At 41.7% G+C, this 17,895-nt stretch overlaps 1 protein-coding gene across 1 annotated transcript; it reads left to right on the top strand.

Annotated features, from left to right (window-relative positions):
* The first annotated feature begins 1,112 nt into the window (after positions 1–1,112).
* On the top strand, positions 1,113–17,209 carry antxr1b (ANTXR cell adhesion molecule 1b). Its single transcript, XM_056588544.1, has 19 exons — positions 1,113–1,413; positions 3,658–3,729; positions 3,885–3,956; positions 4,061–4,142; positions 4,372–4,405; positions 5,472–5,551; positions 5,766–5,834; positions 5,942–6,022; positions 6,120–6,180; positions 6,550–6,648; positions 8,039–8,108; positions 8,867–8,945; positions 10,397–10,492; positions 10,778–10,819; positions 11,209–11,304; positions 12,078–12,245; positions 13,807–13,887; positions 15,222–15,679; positions 16,760–17,209. The coding sequence occupies exons 1-18, from the start codon at positions 1,268–1,270 to the stop codon at positions 15,669–15,671; spliced, it is 1,878 nt and encodes a 625-aa protein (XP_056444519.1). The 5' UTR covers positions 1,113–1,267; the 3' UTR covers positions 15,672–15,679; positions 16,760–17,209.
* Positions 17,210–17,895: the final 686 nt, after the last annotated feature.

Here is a 17,895-nt window from a genome sequence, read left to right as displayed (position 1 = left end):
TTGAGAACATGGGTACAGATGTTAAAGAACATGGGTCCAGATGTTAGAGAACTTGGGTATAGATGTTAGAGAACATGGGTCCAGATGTTAGAGAACATGGGTACAGGTGTTAGAGAACAGCTGTTAAAGAACATGGGTACAGATGTTGAGAGAACATGGGTACAGATGTTAGAGAACAGCTGTTAGAGAACTTTGGTACAGATGTTAGGGAACAGATGTTAGAAAACAGATGTTAGAGAACATGGGTAAATCCTGAAGTCTGAAGACTAAAGAGGTGATTTTCTTTGAAGAGATCACATGGTCTACTGGTCTACATGGTCTTACCCAGCATGCAACAGTCGTAGTTATGTTTCTGGATGGTTGAATTAGATTACTCAAGTCCTCAGTGATTCAATTACCACATTTCCTCGAATGTCCAAGTCACTCTCCAATAATTAAAAAGATCCACCCGTATAGTACTACTCTAAAACAAACACATAAACAACAGATGCATGGATACTCCTCAAAAATCCTAGGAGTCAAAAATGAAGACCGCAAGACCTGCCAGGCAGTTTAAAAGTAAAAAAAAATCGTTGTTTATTACTTTACGTTTTTTTGTCCTGACGGTTTAGTGTCCTTAATTTTGATATGTATGTATTATTATTAGTGTTATTTAAGTTACAATTATTTAACTATAACGATAAAAGACAGCTATAGAGGAACACTATTGCAATGAGCGAATGTACAATTATTTCTTATCCATGACATTCTTTTATTTAAAACGTTAGTCTTCCTACCCGCTATTTCAAGTTCCATTGTGTACCACTGAGTGGCAATAGTGCACAGACTTTGACACAAATAAACACAATTACTTTCAAATGGATGAAAACAAGAATACCCAAAGAACCGAATAAAATTAACTCAAAAGAATACCTTTAAAGAAAATAAGGTTTGAGCTTTAACATAAACCACAGAAATTAAGCGCAGAGCTCAAGGGCAGAGTTACCAGCCGCTAAAGAGATTTCAGTGTGGGGAGAGGAGAAACAAAAACATTGCTGGTCTCAATACCCTTCACTCCTCCTCCTCCTCCTCCTCCTCCTCCTTCTCCTCAACTCACATCTGCCGCTGTGGGGATGGGGAACCGATGCAGAAGTCTGAAGTTGTTTGTCGAGGGACAACTTTAAGAGGAATCAAGAAAGAAAGTTATTAAACTTTTCTCATTGAGTTGCTGCTGTTCTCTCTCTGTATCTCCAGGGGAGGTGCAGTGGGGAGGCAGTCGGAGGGGATAATGCCCTGGGGCTGGTGCAGGCAGGTACTGGGAATACTTTCCTCTTTCCTGGTGGCGGGCTGTGCAATGCAGAGCATCTATGCACAGGAGCGGGCTGTGGGATCCTCCTGCTACGGAGGATTTGACCTCTTCTTTGTTCTGGACAAGTAAGCGTGATGCCCTCTTTCCTTTGCTTCTTGTGCTGCAGAGTGGTTGCTTTAGACTCTAGAATGTGGTGTTGGTGTAAACATCACAGACACGTGGCTGCAAACCTCTTCAAAAGGGTTGGGAAAGCCATCAGTGTTTGTTGGGGCCAAGAGAGAGTAGATATATGCATAAAAATAAGTATATTCAATGTTAACTTGAATAAGTGTATTTATTACAATATTATAACTGTCAGATCAGAAGAAGCAGCTTACAGGGGGTCATGGGGGTGACTTGACATCAGGATGCTTACAAATGATAGCTTCATGCTTATGAATAATAGATTCATGCTTATAAATAGCTTGATGGAGGTGGGTTCATGCTATAAATGATAACTTCATGCAAATAAATGATAGCTTGATGTTTATGAATGATAGCTTCATGCTTATCAATTATATATTCATGCTTATGAACGATAGTTTGATTCTTATTAATGATAGCTTCATGCTTATAAATTATATCTTCATGCTTATAAATAATAGTTTGATGCATATTAATGATAACTTCATGCTTATAAATGATTTATAGCTAAGTTTAATGCTTTTCAATGATATTCATTTCATGCTTATATATAATAACTTCATGCATATGAATTATAGCTTTATCCATGTAAATGATAGCTTCATGCTTATCAATGATAGCCTCAAGCTAATGATAGCTTCATGATTATAAATAATTCAGTCTAAAAGTCTTAGGGTTATGGTTGTTGCTAGTCTAAAAGGGAATGTTCCTAAGTATTTAATAGATGAGTCTTATGACGCCACGTAGAGCTTGCAGTGGGCTCTGTGATGGAAACCATACTTGCTGGTCCGCTGCTGAACAGAACTGAATCACAGTTTTTTGTTTGTTCAATAATGAAGCTGATGCTTGAGCATTCGAGAAACACATGTTGTTTGTTTTTCCACTTTCAGTCGTGAGCAGTACTTCAATTCGGAACTCAATTTCACATAACTTTTAGAACATTAAATAAACCTTGTTTTATCAAACAAAATGTAGATCATAATTGTGTAGATAAAAATGGAAACAAGAGCTTAAGATAAAAGCTTTCCTTGGCTTTGACACAGGGATTTTATTTCATCAATGTAAAATTTGCTATTTGGCACAGCTCGAATACTAACTTACAGTCACAATCAGTGCCCTTTGTGAATGTTGGATCTCTGAATATCATATCAGTTTTGGCACCTCTTGTTTATCAACAATTCGGCACAGCTTGTGTAGCAACTGACCGTCAGAAGCAGGGCTATTTGTGACATCACTACATCTCGTTGTTGATGGATTCTCCAGGCAGAAACCTGCTGTCTGAATCACCTTTTTATTATCTGAGCTCAAAGCAAGAGACAGCTGTAAACGTTGTTGAAAGAAAAATGCTTTGTATGTTAACCCTGTATGGGTTTCCATTCTAAAATACACCAGATTATTGTCTGAATAAAATAAATCTACCTTCTACCTACAAACTAAATACCCCCCCCCTCCCCCCCTCTTTATACTTATTTTACGTTATCATGACTTAACCTTCCCTAGCATTTTGTTTTACTTGCTTTTCTGAAGCACTCCATAGGGCTTTGCTCTTTGTGGAATCCTAACTATTAAAGTTAATCTGAACTATTACTCTAAATCCAAACTGTAACTCTCGACCTTAACCATTAGTCTCAATCTAAACCGTTACTCTCAATCTTAATCAGTACTCTTAATCTTATGTATCACTCTTAATCCAAACAATTATTCTTGAACGATAACAATAAGTGTCTCAGAAACCGTTTCTCCATCGGAGCCAGACGCTCCAGAGAGAGGAGCTCTTGGCTCTCTGTGTCTTCTGGGAAGTCGTCTGGTTGTAGGAATGGAAACACAAGGAGAGAGCCGAAACAGAACCCCAGAACAATGTGCAGATGTTTACCTGGAGAGACTGAGAATTTGTTCAGTCTACATATATCTGGCTGCATGAACGGTGATTACTCAAAGCAAAATCACAACAATGCTATAATCAACCATTCATTCCTTCTGTGATGTCATCCTATAGAGTTCCATAGGGACAGGATATGTTTTTCGGCTTTCGATTTTGATTTTGTTTGGATCATAAGCAGAGCGCAATGCTGCTGTATTAAATCTAGCATCGTTCTATCAACACTGAGTGGTGTACTTAACTTCATGAGCATTTTCCCAAAGGTTTAAAGAGGTCGTCAATGAATAAATTAGCCTTGTCCTCCCAGGTCTGGCAGTGTGCAGCACCACTGGAATGAGATCTATTACTTTGTGGACCATTTGGCTCACAAGTTCATCAGGTCGGTTTGATTAACTACAAGATAACAAACAAATAAAGATTTTAAAAGAATATTGAATACACTTGTACCTATTAACATATTAACATGAGAGATCCATTCTCTACTGTGTGTCCCGTGATTTATATATTCAAATGGTGGATGTGTTTTCTTGTTAGTCCTCAGCTTCGGATGTCCTTCATTGTTTTCTCAAAAGAAGGAAGGACTGTGATGGAACTAACTGAAGACAGGCAAGAAAATAAATAAACAGGAATTAAATCAAAACCCCTTCCGTTGCCCGACTGCTCACTAAAGGTAGTCCTGCTGCCTGTGGTCTTGTGTGTGTGAGCTGCAGGGAGAGGATAGGCCACGGACTGGAGCAGCTGCGCATGGTCCAGCCAGGAGGAGACACTGCCATGCACAAAGGTTTTGAACGGGTAAGCGCTTCAGTCAGATTTTGGATTTTGTCGTTTTTTTCACTTCTAATACTTCTCTGTCCTGTACGTGTGCTGCGGTGACACCCATTAAAGTCAACATCTGTGATGAATCAAATATGTCTTGTTTTATGTAGCAAGTCGTTAGGATGATGGTGTGTCTCATGCCAATATAAGGGTGTATTTAACTTCATTGGTGTTGAAGGAAACCTTTGTGTGATTTTACCTTCAGGCCAGTGAACAGATCTACTATGCAACAGGGGATGGTGAGAATAATACATCTACCAGTTTCTTGATGACTGGGACACACATGCATCAGCTGTTTTAAGTTTGATAAACGCGAGTGGCTCTGTTTTTAGGATCACTCTAGTGCTGTTCATGGCATTCAACCACTAAGCCAACCCGGTATCACGCGATTTTGTGCTCATGCGCACAAACTTTATCTAATCTATTGAATCGTGTCCCAGATTACGATTGTCCGACTTTTTTAGTGCTACACAGAACGAAATGTAAACCAATGCATTCTGAATGGGAGCGTTCCCCGACAATTGACGGGCTCCACAAAACGAAACGAGAGAGAGAAATAGAGAAAGGGAGGGACAGAGAGAGAGAGCGAGAGAGAGAGAAGCTTCAGAAGGGGTGAGCGCAGATAGTACAGTGCACCCTCTAGTTATATATCTGTATATATTATTATCTAGTTATATATATGTCAACATTTCTGATTTGTAAGCAGACCTCCTCAAAAACGACGTTAAATGTTGCTCCCATTCAGAATGCATTGGTTTACATTTCGTTCTGTGCAGCACTAAAAAAGTCGGACAATCGTGATCTGGGACACGATGCGCACAGATTAACGTTTGTGCGCATGAGCACGAAATCGCGTGATACCGGGTTACTAAACCGACATGTCTCCACGTTTCCTCCAGGTCACTAACATGACGGTTGTGCTTCCTCCTGGCCATTAACATGTGTTTCTTCCAGGTTATAAACATGTTACTAACATGACTGCTGCGCTTTCTCCAGGGTACTCACATGTGACTAACGTGTGCTGGGCATCCTCCTGGTTACTAATATTAGCTTCTTCCAGGTTGCTAACATGTGACTGCCATGTCTGCCTCCCTTCCCCCAGGCCACTATGATGTGACTGACATGTCTGCTGGCCTTCCTTCAGGTCAATAACATGTGACTAACATGTCTGCCGCGCTTCCTTCAGGTCAATAACATGGGACTAACATGTCTGCCGCCCTTCAATAACATGTGGCTACAATGTCTGCTGCACATCCTCCACGTCAGTAACGTGTGACGCACATGACTGCTGCACTTCCCCCCAAGGTTACCGGACCGCCAGCGTCATCATCGCGCTGACCGACGGCGAGCTCCGAGAGGATCAGTTTGACCTGGCCGAGAGAGAGGTAGGAATGTTGTTCACTCACTTTAGAGGTCACACGAAGCAGCCATAATATATCGTAAAGGGCGGAAAATCGAACCGACACAATACAGTATTACAGTGTAGATGATATAAACATGCCAACGTATCAGCTTTTAACTTCTTATTCGAACGTGTGTTATATGGTAGCCATTTGTCATCGTTGTGTGTTCGTCTCTGACGTCGTTGTGTTCTTTCAGGCCAGCAGAGCACGCCAGCTGGGTGCAACGGTCTACTGTGTGGGAGTGAAGGACTTTAATGAAACACAGGTAAACCCATCAACCCATCACCTCACAACCCATCACCTCACAACCCATCAAAGGGGGACCAATCACGTACAGTCTGTTCACGTTGCACTGCAAACGTTCCCTTCCAGCTGTGGACGATAGCCGACGGGAAGGATCACGTCTTCCCAGTCAACGACGGCTTTCAGGCATTACCAGGAATCATCGACTCAGTAAGACTCGGCTGAACTCTTCATGAGCTGTACTTCGGAAGCCGGTTCTATTGTTTTAAGGATTAACACTCGGGTCGTGTTCCATCATTCCCTCAAGATCCTGAAGAGATCATGCATCGAAATCCTGGCCGTAGAGCCATCCAGCGTCTGTCAAGGAGGTAGTGGGAGCCATTACACTGAGGAATAAGTCCTAGTTAATTTGATTATTGATTGCTGTTTTTATTGACTCGTTTCTGTACTTATTTATTCATATTTTAACCATCTACTTCATGTTTTATTTTTTAACCTAACAATTTTCCTGAGTTATTATGTTGGTTTATCATTTGTTTTGTTTAGTTCATATTGAATCTGGACCTGTAAGAACTTTTGTAATTTTTGATGTGTGCCTGCATTTCTTTTTACTATTTGTGTACAAAATACAGTAAACCTGAACTTGAGCTTGAACTTGTTCCTCCAAACACATTTTGAACTGTGGTACAACGTGCACCACCCCGCGACGCCTGACGCCTCCTGTTTGTGCCCAATAGAGTCCTTCCAGGTGGTCGTCAAGGGCAACGGCTTCCTGCACGCACGGGATGTACGGAAGGTCCTCTGCAGCTTCCGCATCAACGACACGCTGACACTGAGTGAGTGGAACTGCTCAAAGGATCCGCTCTTTAGAACCAGGCTCATCAGGCTTAATCATCCAGCTGGTTGATTAAAGCTCTTGAGTAAAGCAGTATAATATACTGTATATGTATGTTGTATGTCATCAAAACGAGTTTGAACAACAAGGACCTGCCAAAATTCACAACTACTACCAGACCAAATCTGAATAAATTAATCGAATATGCTTCTTGCATCAAAAAAACTGGATTTTCCCTTATTTTTAATATAGTTTTAATCACATCCTGTTGTCCGTTCAAAGCTGCCCAGTCTTTGTTTTGTTTTGTTTTGTTTTGAGTGAAACCACGGAGCAGTTCTGATGAGTTAGCAGAAAAACTGCCCAACATCTCAAGGAGAGGACCAGCAGCTTAGTTTGGAGTCTGCTTCGTATTTGCTCTGTTTTGAAGAGACTCCAGTGGGAGTGGCCCGGCGGCACCACCATATTTGAACAGTTGGCAGTGAAGCATAGACGTTATGCTGAGAGGGCAGTTTAATAGTCAGGGAATATAACCCCCTTTTGCAATTGTACCCTTCTTCTTATGCCAGGGGATGGAATAGGCATTAGTCTGGAGTGTTCCCACTGGAACTTTAGAAACTACACCCTGATATACTGACCGAGGCATAAACAGTTGAAGAACTGCCATGGGGTGAGCGTCAACAAAACACTGGCTGACAAACACTGGCATCACAGCCAATGGAGTGAAGTGAACGAAGTCCATCAGTGGTTACGTAACATTTCACTCTGAAATCATTTGATTTGGTTTGTTTTGGTTTGGAAGAATGTTGAGGAGACAAGGGGGGGCTGGGTCCTTCAGAGGCTCATAAGGTTATAAATCCAGCGTCCCTCCTTCCCCCTGCCCCCTTAAAGAATCCTCCCAGCTCCCCTCAGCTGCTACATCACTCAGAGCTCCTCACTGCTCAGACAACAGAACGATAGCAAGCTGTGAATCCATCGTACATCTTGATAATTGGATGCTGCCACTGGCGATGCCAATAATGGGAGTATTTTTAAAAGGCTTGAAGTGGCTAATAGACATCACACCTGGTGGAAAAATAGAGTCCCTTCAAACGGTATTTGATGATAATATTATATGATATACATGAATAGATATATATGAATATATACATTCTTTTTTTATTCTTTATTTCAAGGCTAGCCCCTTGAGATGTACAATCTCATTTTCGAGGGGGTCCTTACAGATAATGACAAACAATACAAATACAAAAAAAAAAATACAAAAAAATGCAAATGCTAAACATAATACCAAACATACAAGCACAAGGACACACGCACCCACACACGCATACACACTCCAACAATGCTGCCATGGGTAACAGAGTTGTTTGATAAAGTTTGTTTCCATTCCACAGTGAAGAGACCGTTGGTGGTCAGAGACACGTATCTACTGTGTCCAGCTCCTGTTTTAGAAGAAGAGGGGTCGTAAGTCACTGAGTTAATTCTATTTAAACATCAATTCAAGTCAATGTGATGAATTCAGCATGCAGCATTGTGTTAAAACTCCAGATGTTGGATTAACACTCCAGAGCTTGTGTTTACACTCCAGATGTTGTGATTGCACTCCATATATGTTGTGTTTGCACTTAAGATGGTGTGTTTAGTTTGTTGATGTTTTCTTTTGAATATTATTACAATTTTTCTTCTATTTGTAATTGCTTGTTGGTATGTGTATGAATGCTGCGTCAGGAATGATACTCACTTTCGCTCTACTCCGTTCTATTCTATTTGCCCTCAATAGGTTGTGTTTACAATCCAGATGCTTGTGTCAATGCACTTCCCGTGTTATATTTAATGAAACGGTTTCTCTAAAAGCTGACAAGGAACTGAATGTTGGATATCGGAGCCTAAAATAAGGACCAGCTACATGTAGCCTTATAACAAATAATCACATGTAGCGAAACGGTAACCATCAGACCATCAAAGAGGTAATAAGATGCTAGAATGACAATAGACATAGTAGCTAGAATGACAATCCATGAGGTCATAGTAGCTTGAATGAAAAACAATGAGGTCACAGTAGCTTGAATGACAAACAATGAGTTCATAGTAGCTTGAATGACTATCAATGAGGTCATAGTAACTATTCCGAATCATTGATTTTCATAATTCAGCATCAAACCCTGGTCCCAATTCTTATAGCCGATGTAATATATAAATGTGTGACCTTTGACCTTTGTCAGGACTGCTACTCTACATGTCAGCATGAACAACGGCCTGAGCTTCATCTCCAGCGCCGTGACAACCACTGCAGTAAGCTGCGTAAGTAGATCTCCTTACACACAAGTTACACTGGCTTTGTAAAGAGGTCTACTCTGTGACACTACAACAACAACAACAACAACAACAACAACAACAAAAACAACAGCACACTAGGAGTTAAACATACAAGCTGTGTAAGTGGTCGAGCCAATTTTATTTATATAGGCCATTTCGTACATGAGGCGGACTCGATGTGTCATACAATAAAAGAAAAGTAAAAGAGTCCATAAAATACATTTAACAACTGGATTTAAAATAATCAATAAAATACACATGAAAACAGGATTTTAAAGAATGAATGGAGGACAATTTAATGCAATAATAAGTTACAAGGCCTACTCTGTGAAACAACAAACACTAGTGACAAATACAATCTGTGTAAGTAAGACATACTCCCTGGAGCTACAACAACATCCATAGAGTTACACATGCTAGATATGTTAGTAGACCTAGGGGTATACCACGAACTTCGCTGAACATACCCAGGCTTTCTTGGGAAAACCTGGCTCGACAGAGCCGCAACTCGCAATCAGAGTTAAATGGTACCACAAAGCTCACTTTAGATTCAATTAGTTGAACCTGGTTTTCCGCTTTAGGTTAAGTGCGCGTTCACTTGAAAGGGGCGTTTTTTGCGTCATTTTTCTCACCTTTACGATAGATCAAGCAGTCTATATGCGTATAAGTGAAAAGATTCTGCATATTGTCTATAAAATAACTATGCCAAATGCAGAATTGTTCGCCATTAATCCAAATAGAATGATGATGATTTAAAAATGCATAAGCAACGTCCATCCTGCCTTATTCTATCATTTAGGGAATTCAATTTAAATAGCCTACACCCTATGTAAGAAATGTATCGCATGTTTTCAACCGCTGAGAGGTAGCGGCTGTAGCGTAGTGGATTAGTATAAGACCCGAACGCCAGCGACCGGGGTTCAAATTCGCAAATTCGCTTCGTGGCACAGGCCCCTACTCTGTGAAACTACAACATTGGATCAACTTCACACGGATTCCCAATGGGGCAGATTAAGGTCAATAAAAACGAATCCAATCTGTCCTCAAGTGATTCTTTCCAACAGATGTAATTCATTCACATATTTTGGAGACAGTCCAAAGGAAAGCTAATGTGAACAACATGTTGTCCCATTGATAATTAGGATGATTACGAGTTTGGTTATCTTAACGCTGAAATCCATTCTAAGTGTATCTTTGGGTAGTCATAACAAGACTATGATGTGTAGATGGAAAATATCCTCGGACTGGTAAATTCATTAATTTTATCATCATATACATACTTTCATATTTCCATGATACTCTCATGACAACATTTAGGGTTGATCATTGCTGTGCTAAAATGTAGGTGCCATAAAAATTGCTAAAGTAACCCTGTATCAAAAAGCTTCTCAGTTCAGTGAAATGATTCCGCTGTGTATCTCCTGTCTCCTGTCTAGTCCGATGGGACCTTTATAGCCATCGCTCTGCTGATCCTGATGCTGCTACTCATCCTGGCACTACTCTGGTGGTTCTGGCCTCTGTGCTGCACCGTGGTAAGTCAGCCATCTTGTGTTTTCTCTGCTGTCGAGTCACAGGACTAGAACAAAAAATATCTATTTATTTTTTGGCAAAATTGCCAGCAAATCATGATTTCTTATTAGTTTAGAAGATATTAGAAATTTATAATTGAATTGACATGAGGTGAAATGGAAAATCAAAACATTCTTCAGAGTTGAACTCAAGGTTTTTGGCTGAGGTTACCTGTATCATAAATATAGGAGATTAAATGATGTGTATATAGGACAGCAGTTTGTTTATCCTGATGCTGCTGTCCACAGATCCTCCACGACCCCCCCCCTCCGGTGGTGGAGTACAGCTCTGTGAGTCGCTCCTCTTAGATGGTCCTCTCTGGAGGGTAGAGATGCTTGGTTGGACACATTTTTAACAATTCATGGAAATGTTCTGAATTTGAGTTTCAATAAACACTACCAGATTTTCAGATCAGAAGCAATGTAATAAGAATAATTTTTCAGAAAAAAGTTAACGAAAAGATCATCATGATATCATAATGGGAAATATAGTATAACAACTATGAGCTGTAATTAAAGTGAACTATCATAATTGGAAATTTGGCATAACAAAAGTTGTCTGACACATAAACACACGTACTCCGTATACTCCTATTTAGTATTCCGGCTGATAGAGCTGATATGCAGCATTAGCATGTCAAGTATTTCGTCAATACGATAAGTTGTTTTCTCTCGTTAAGGATGAAGATGACGAAGGATACCCAAAGAAGAGATGGCCCACCGTGGACGCCTCGTACTATGGGGGGCGAGGAGTGGGAGGCATCAAAAGGATGGAAGTAGGTCATACAGCCGTTATATTAAATATTGGTTGCATTTACATTTACAATTGGTCCATTTTTGCTACCGCACTCTAGTTTAGATGAACTGCGAGGAGCAGAGATAGAGGTTGTCTTCATCAGAGACCGTTCCAACCTATTGCAGGATTTATCGGCTGATAAGGAGTCCTTGTGAGGGAAGTGGAGTTAATCCAACAGGGAGAGACACGCAGGAATTTAAGGAGGTCAGGCTCAAAGCTAGGAAGAACTACCAGTGGAAAAAGTATCAGCAATAACTTAAAGAGAATTGAATTAGAAGCAAAGGATGAAATGTCCCCACTCTGAATGTCTAAGTGAAGATCCTGACCGTGACAGTCACAGTCGATTAGGTTACCGAGAAGCCTCTTGTGTTCAGCTCCAACTGAAATCAACAGAGATATAAAAGATTTCCTTTTCTTTTCTTTTTTTAAAACCAGATGGCTTGGGTTGTTAGGAAGAGTTTATGGTGATGTGGTGGAGTCGGCTTTTCACTTAAACAGGCCTATTAAAAAGACTGCAACTTGTTTCTGAAATAAGGCCTGTTATATAAGAAATAATATTAGACTCAGTTAAAAGTTTAGTCAATGTTGTGAACTAATAATGTCTTTAACATCGTTCATTCAAGGTTTTGACAAAAAATAGTATGACTGAAACAAAAAGCTTGCTAATGAAAAATCCCAGCGTGCCTATGTGAATATGAATAACGTCAATGTCTGCCAGATGTTAAGTAAACCAACTTCTACCCTCATGGCCAGGTGTACTGGGGGGACAAGGGGTCCACCGAGGAGGGGGCTAAGCTAGAGAAGGCCAAGAACGCTCGCGTGGTGATGCCTGAACAAGACTTTGACTTTCCTCCTCCACGGACCTTCAACAACGGCGTGCGCAGACCCGTCCGTCCTCAGAAATGGTATTCACCCATCAAGGTAAACATGTTGTCTTTATGTAAATTATGAAAGGATCCTCTAAGTGGCGTCATCATTTTTGGTCAGGCCATTTTTGGCCTATTGAGACGTAAAAGGGTCCTTATTTTATAACCAGGTGTGAGGTTGGTCATTGCAAGCAACTTGAAAACTATTTCCACTTGTGACAACAGAAATGGGAGTTCCCCCCGAGGATGATGATGAATACATTACCAGGTTTCAGAGTACACTAAATAGGTGACTGTGGAGTGGTCTGTACAAACATAACACACGCCAACTTGTGATGTCAGAAACATGTGAAACGGCTTAACGATTAAGTGTCCCTTTATTAGGTACACCCAAAATAGCCAGGCTGCAACCCAGCACATAAATCACAAACGGCCAAATTCTGTCTTCATCTGTTGTTCGATCAAAACGAGATCCAAGAGCCTGATGATTGGTGCCAGACATATGAGGCCTGCAGTCTCAAAAACTGCTGACCTGTAGAGCTTTTCACACACCACAGTCCTTCTCCTGGAGTTTACAGATAGTGATCAGAGAATACCAAACAAAAGTCAAGGCAAAAGCAGTTCTGTGGATTTTCAGTCTGACCGGAAAGAACAAAGCTGCCCATGCAACCAATCTCTGCTTTGGTTGTTTGACCAACGATAGAGGCACACACCCCATTGGACTCCTGTCAGCCAAGAACAGAAAAATTAAATAAGAAATAACCTAATGCGCATGCAACAGTGTGCACCAGGGTGTCGTAGCTGAATATGGTGGATTGTTCCACTATATATAGATGACTTCATAGTAGGCCTACTCGTGCCCAGACATACATAGACATACTTGTACATAGACCTAAACAACTCCTGCATAAGATCTCAATCTAATAGAGGCTCTTTCAAATTGGTTGGTCTGTTGTACACAGTGTATTTTATACAGTCTGTTTAAAACTCTGTTTTATAGTGTACCGTAGTTTACGAAGTTGCCATTGATTGTATATAAGTGTGGTGAAAACATTCATACCATACTTACACAAACCATAAATACCACACTTAAAGTATAAACCATGAAAACAATACTTCTATAAACCAAACACAATAGGTCCACTTTTTTTTTTTTTTAAGTGTTTCTGCTTCTCATGTTCCTGTGTTCAAGGACACACTAAATAAAATCGGTCCAAAACATGCTAGTCAGCTGTATTAGGTTCATAACACAAGAGTCAGCTGTAGAGGCCAATGAAAACCAGACGTGAATTGTATGGAGCTGACCTCCGACGCATTAAATCTGGCATGATTACAACCAAATATTTTCCTCTCGGAATTCGTGCTTCTCTCTTATGTAATCTGTTTTCTATGGGACACGTCTCTCTCTGAGCAGTACCGACCAGATACAGACCCATGGCATTGTGTAACACTAACAACGAGTAAACAGTACAGTGGAGAAGCACTACAAGCTGCAGTGAAGTCAAGCTCATGTATCCCATATGCTGTATTGTTAGTTTGGTTTCCAACCCATACATAAAATGGAAAGGTTTTTGGAACCGGATGATCATTTGGGTCTGGTTTTGTTTCCTGGCTAGGGTAAGCTGGACGCGCTGGGCCTTCTGCTTAGGAAGAGCTACGCCCGGGTCTCTGTGATGCGACCGCACCCAGGGGACAAGGTGAGGAATTCACGTGTTTAACAGGTAACGAGAAACTCCACCCAACAACCGCTGACCACCAACATCAGGGCTGACCAGTCTCAGGTTGGTGTGTCTTGGTGTGTGCTGGCACGTGTTTGTCATCCATCCAAGCATGCAAGAAATAGCTGATAACCTTTCAAACTTTGGGGGGGCAGAATACCCTTAATTCACAATTTTGGATGCAATAGCCGCCATGTGGAAGCTCCACAGTACCTTCATAGGAATAATATTCATCTGGGAATATTTGACATACAACGAGCTGCAATTCAAAAGCCATAAAAAAATATTAGATTTATAATCCCTGATAAGTATTATCTTGGCTGTTAGAGGAAATTTACGGCAATTGTGATAAAGATAAAACATCTTTGAAATGCAACACAGAAGCAAAGTGATACTACATCAAACACTCGCTGGCTGCAGAATTCTTTTATATCATAACTTCTTCGGAAAGAAGGTTATATATCTGCAACCTAAGCCTTAGAATCAGCAAAAAACAGTAAACGTCTAACATAAAAAAATGTACTAACTAAGCACAGATCACTAGGCTTCAACCAATCAGAGAAAGAGAAGAGTGAGGGGGAGAGAGGAAGTCAAAGTATGATGCAGCTTCTCATTATTTAGCATGGATTAATCCCATTCCAGGGTTTAAAGGGCCTTTTGTCTGTGAAAGCCATCAGGAGTAGCTGTCTACCCCCCAGCTCCATCCAGCTTCACCAGGGCCAGCTTGGCAGGCACCCTGCTTTCCTCCCCGACACCCACTAATAAGACTAGCCCCGGCATTTCCTCTTTCCATCTCTGGAGAACTCGATGCTCCCACTGCCAAACAAAGGTTGCGCCACACAGAAATTTCATAGGAATAATATTCAGCTGCCATGTTGGAGCTCCACACAGAACCTTCATTGGAATAGTATCCAGCAGCCATGTTGAAGCTCCACACAGTAACTTCATAGGAATACTATTCAGCCGCCATGTTGGAGCTCCACACAGAACCTTCATAGGAATACTATTCAGCCGCCATGTTGAAGCTACACACTACCTTCATAGGGATAATACTCAGCACACGTGTCGACTGGAGAAATCATTATAGTCACACAAAGGGCTGCAATTCAAAAGCCGTCAAAAAAGGACGATTTGGGATCCCTGATAAGCCTTATCTGGGTCTATTAGAGGACAACTGCAGGAAATTGAAGATTAATGGTGTATAAGTAAGGCCTCTTGAGCTTTGAAAAAACAACCATTTATGAAGCTGACTCTGAACTCGGTAAGAGACGATCACATGACCCTGACCGTCATTTCTCGGAACCAATCTACAGGGCAGGTGTATCAACTTCACCCGCGGCTCCAAACCCAACGTGGGCCCTCGCTACCCCATCTACAACCACCCGTCCACGCCCATCTACACCCTGCCCCACAGCTACGCCCACGCCGCCGTCTCCAAGGGCAACGACGCCTTCTACTCCGACATGCCTCCGTCCCCCACCTCCATGCTGCCCCCGCTGCCCTCCACGCCCCCGCCTTCCTCCGTCACCTCCCCCGCCTGCCCTCTGGAGGACCCTCACTCTCCTCCGCCCAACAGAGCCCTGCCTTCACCTGCGTTCCCGACAGCCACCACCCCACCACCGTCCACCCCCGCACCGCAGGAGCACTTCTTTGGCCTGGCCACGCCCCCATCGGCAACCTCAGGCTTCCTGCCTCCCGCACCGCAGGGACCTCCCCCCTGCAGAGCACCGCCCCCCTCCCGCCCCCCGCCCAGACCGTCCTAGTGGTCCAGGTCAGTAGTGATGTACTAGTGATCGAGGTCAGTAGTGATGTACTAGTGATCGAGGTCAGTAGTGATGACTAGTGGTCCAGGTCAGTAGTGATGTACTAGTGGTCCAGGTCAGTAGTGATGTACTAGTGGTCCAGGTCAGTAGTGATGTACTAGTGATCGAGGTCAGTAGTGATGTACTAGTGGTCCAGGTCAGTAGTGATGACTAGTGATCGAGGTCAGTAGTGATGACTAGTGATCGAGGTCAGTAGTGATGACTAGTGGTCCAGGTCAGTAGTGATGTACTAGTGATCGAGGTCAGTAGTGATGACTAGTGGTCCAGGTCAGTAGTGATGTACTAGTGATCGAGGTCAGTAGTGATGACTAGTGATCGAGGTCAGTAGTGATGACTAGTGGTCCAGGTCAGTAGTGATGTACTAGTGGCCGAGGTCAGTAGTGATGACTAGTGATCGAGGTCAGTAGTGATGTACTAGTGATCAAGGTCAGTAGTGATGACTAGTGATCGAGGTCAGTAGTGATGTACTAGTGATCAAGGTCAGTAGTGATGACTAGTGGCCGAGGTCAGTAGTGATGCACTAGTGATCGAGGTCAGTAGTGATGTACTAGTGATCAAGGTCAGTAGTGATGTACTAGTGGTCCAGGTCAGTAGTGATGACTAGTGATCGAGGTCAGTAGTGATGTACTAGTGATCGAGGTCAGTAGTGATGTACTAGTGATCGAGGTCAGTAGTGATGTACTAGTGATCGAGGTCAGTAGTGATGAGTGATCGAGGTCAGTAGTGAATGTAGTAGTTATCAAGGTCAGTAGTGAACCTCTTAGTGGACGTGGTCAGTAGTCAATGTACTAGTGATTGAGGTCAGTAGTGAAGGTCCTAGTGTTCCAGGCCAGTAGTGATCTACTTCAATAGGAAAAGAGTTAAAAGATTTGGATTATGAGACTTGAAATCTGGCCGATATTCTTTCTTTCCAGCAGCCTGAAAATAAAATACTTTTGGAAGGAAAAAATGGAAATAAAAATTGGGGGGGAAAACATTGAAATGCCAGAGGCTAATAGTGTGGTATTTTCTCTCTTTCTTCTTTTCAGAATATGAAAGGCTTGAGACATGGGTCTGTCTGGTCCTACAGATGAAGAGCAGCTTGCTTTGGGTCTTAAGAGTGAGCACAGTTTCCTAATGAACCCAAAGTAATCAAGATATTTTGTATTTTTTATATAATTCTGCAACTATTAGAATAGTTGCAATATTTGTCCTTCCCTCGAGTTGCGATCAGGTTTGCAATTTTCCAACTGTTTTCAATCTGTTAGTAATCCAGAAACTCAAATTGAAAGGGTTAGCAATTGACTTTGAATGTTTCATGAAAACCATTCCTGGCGTGTCCAATTGTTTTTATAAGTATATTATTTTTTAGATGTAAACTTTGCCTGGCCGGTCCAACAGTTTTTATATGATTTTGAGTAGTTTTGGGTTGGCACACACATACGCACACACACACACACACACACACACACACACACACACACACACACACACACACACACACACACACACACACACACACACACACACACACACACATAGACAAAATACTGCAATCCAACTGCAGTGTGCCCAGTGAACTAAAGAATGAACTGAAAAAGTGAACGCATGAATGATCTGTTAAGGTAAACATTTGAATATACTGTTAAAGTGAATGTATGAATGAACTGTAAAAGTGAATGTATGCATGAACTGTGAATTTATGAATGAAATGTAAAAGAATAAAACTCTCTTATGCATATTTGTGTTAAAGTTCAGCCTTTATCCTTGAGTTGTGTATTTTTGAGTCGTGCATCATGTGCTGGGGTGGTCTTTACAAATCATCGCAACGAGCAATGCATACACAGAAACACTTTAAAAGGTACTGCGTGTAATCCGAAATTCATTTTCATTACTGGCCCCTTTGGCCAGTAAGTGAGTTGCAGCCTGCTGGAACTCACATTAAAAGCACTGGAGTGCAAGCTCCGTGGGTTGAAACAATAAGAATCGTAAACTGATATTGGTTATCATCATTAATAAACGTATACAATTTAACGTTAGGAAAGAACAGACATTTTGGCCAGGCCACCATCTGTGCTTAGACATCACCTAAAACCTTATTCCTGGCGAAACCGCTAACCGTGGTTCAGTTACAACAGAAATCCGCTCAAAGACTGCTCTACGCAACGCAGAGAGTCAGGGAAGG

The sequence above is a fragment of the Gadus chalcogrammus genome, chromosome 4 (assembly GCF_026213295.1).
Source record: "Gadus chalcogrammus isolate NIFS_2021 chromosome 4, NIFS_Gcha_1.0, whole genome shotgun sequence".
Lineage (NCBI taxonomy): Eukaryota > Metazoa > Chordata > Actinopteri > Gadiformes > Gadidae > Gadus > Gadus chalcogrammus.
The sequence above is the reverse complement of the archived record's forward strand: the minus strand, read 5'-3'. Positions and strand labels throughout refer to the sequence as shown.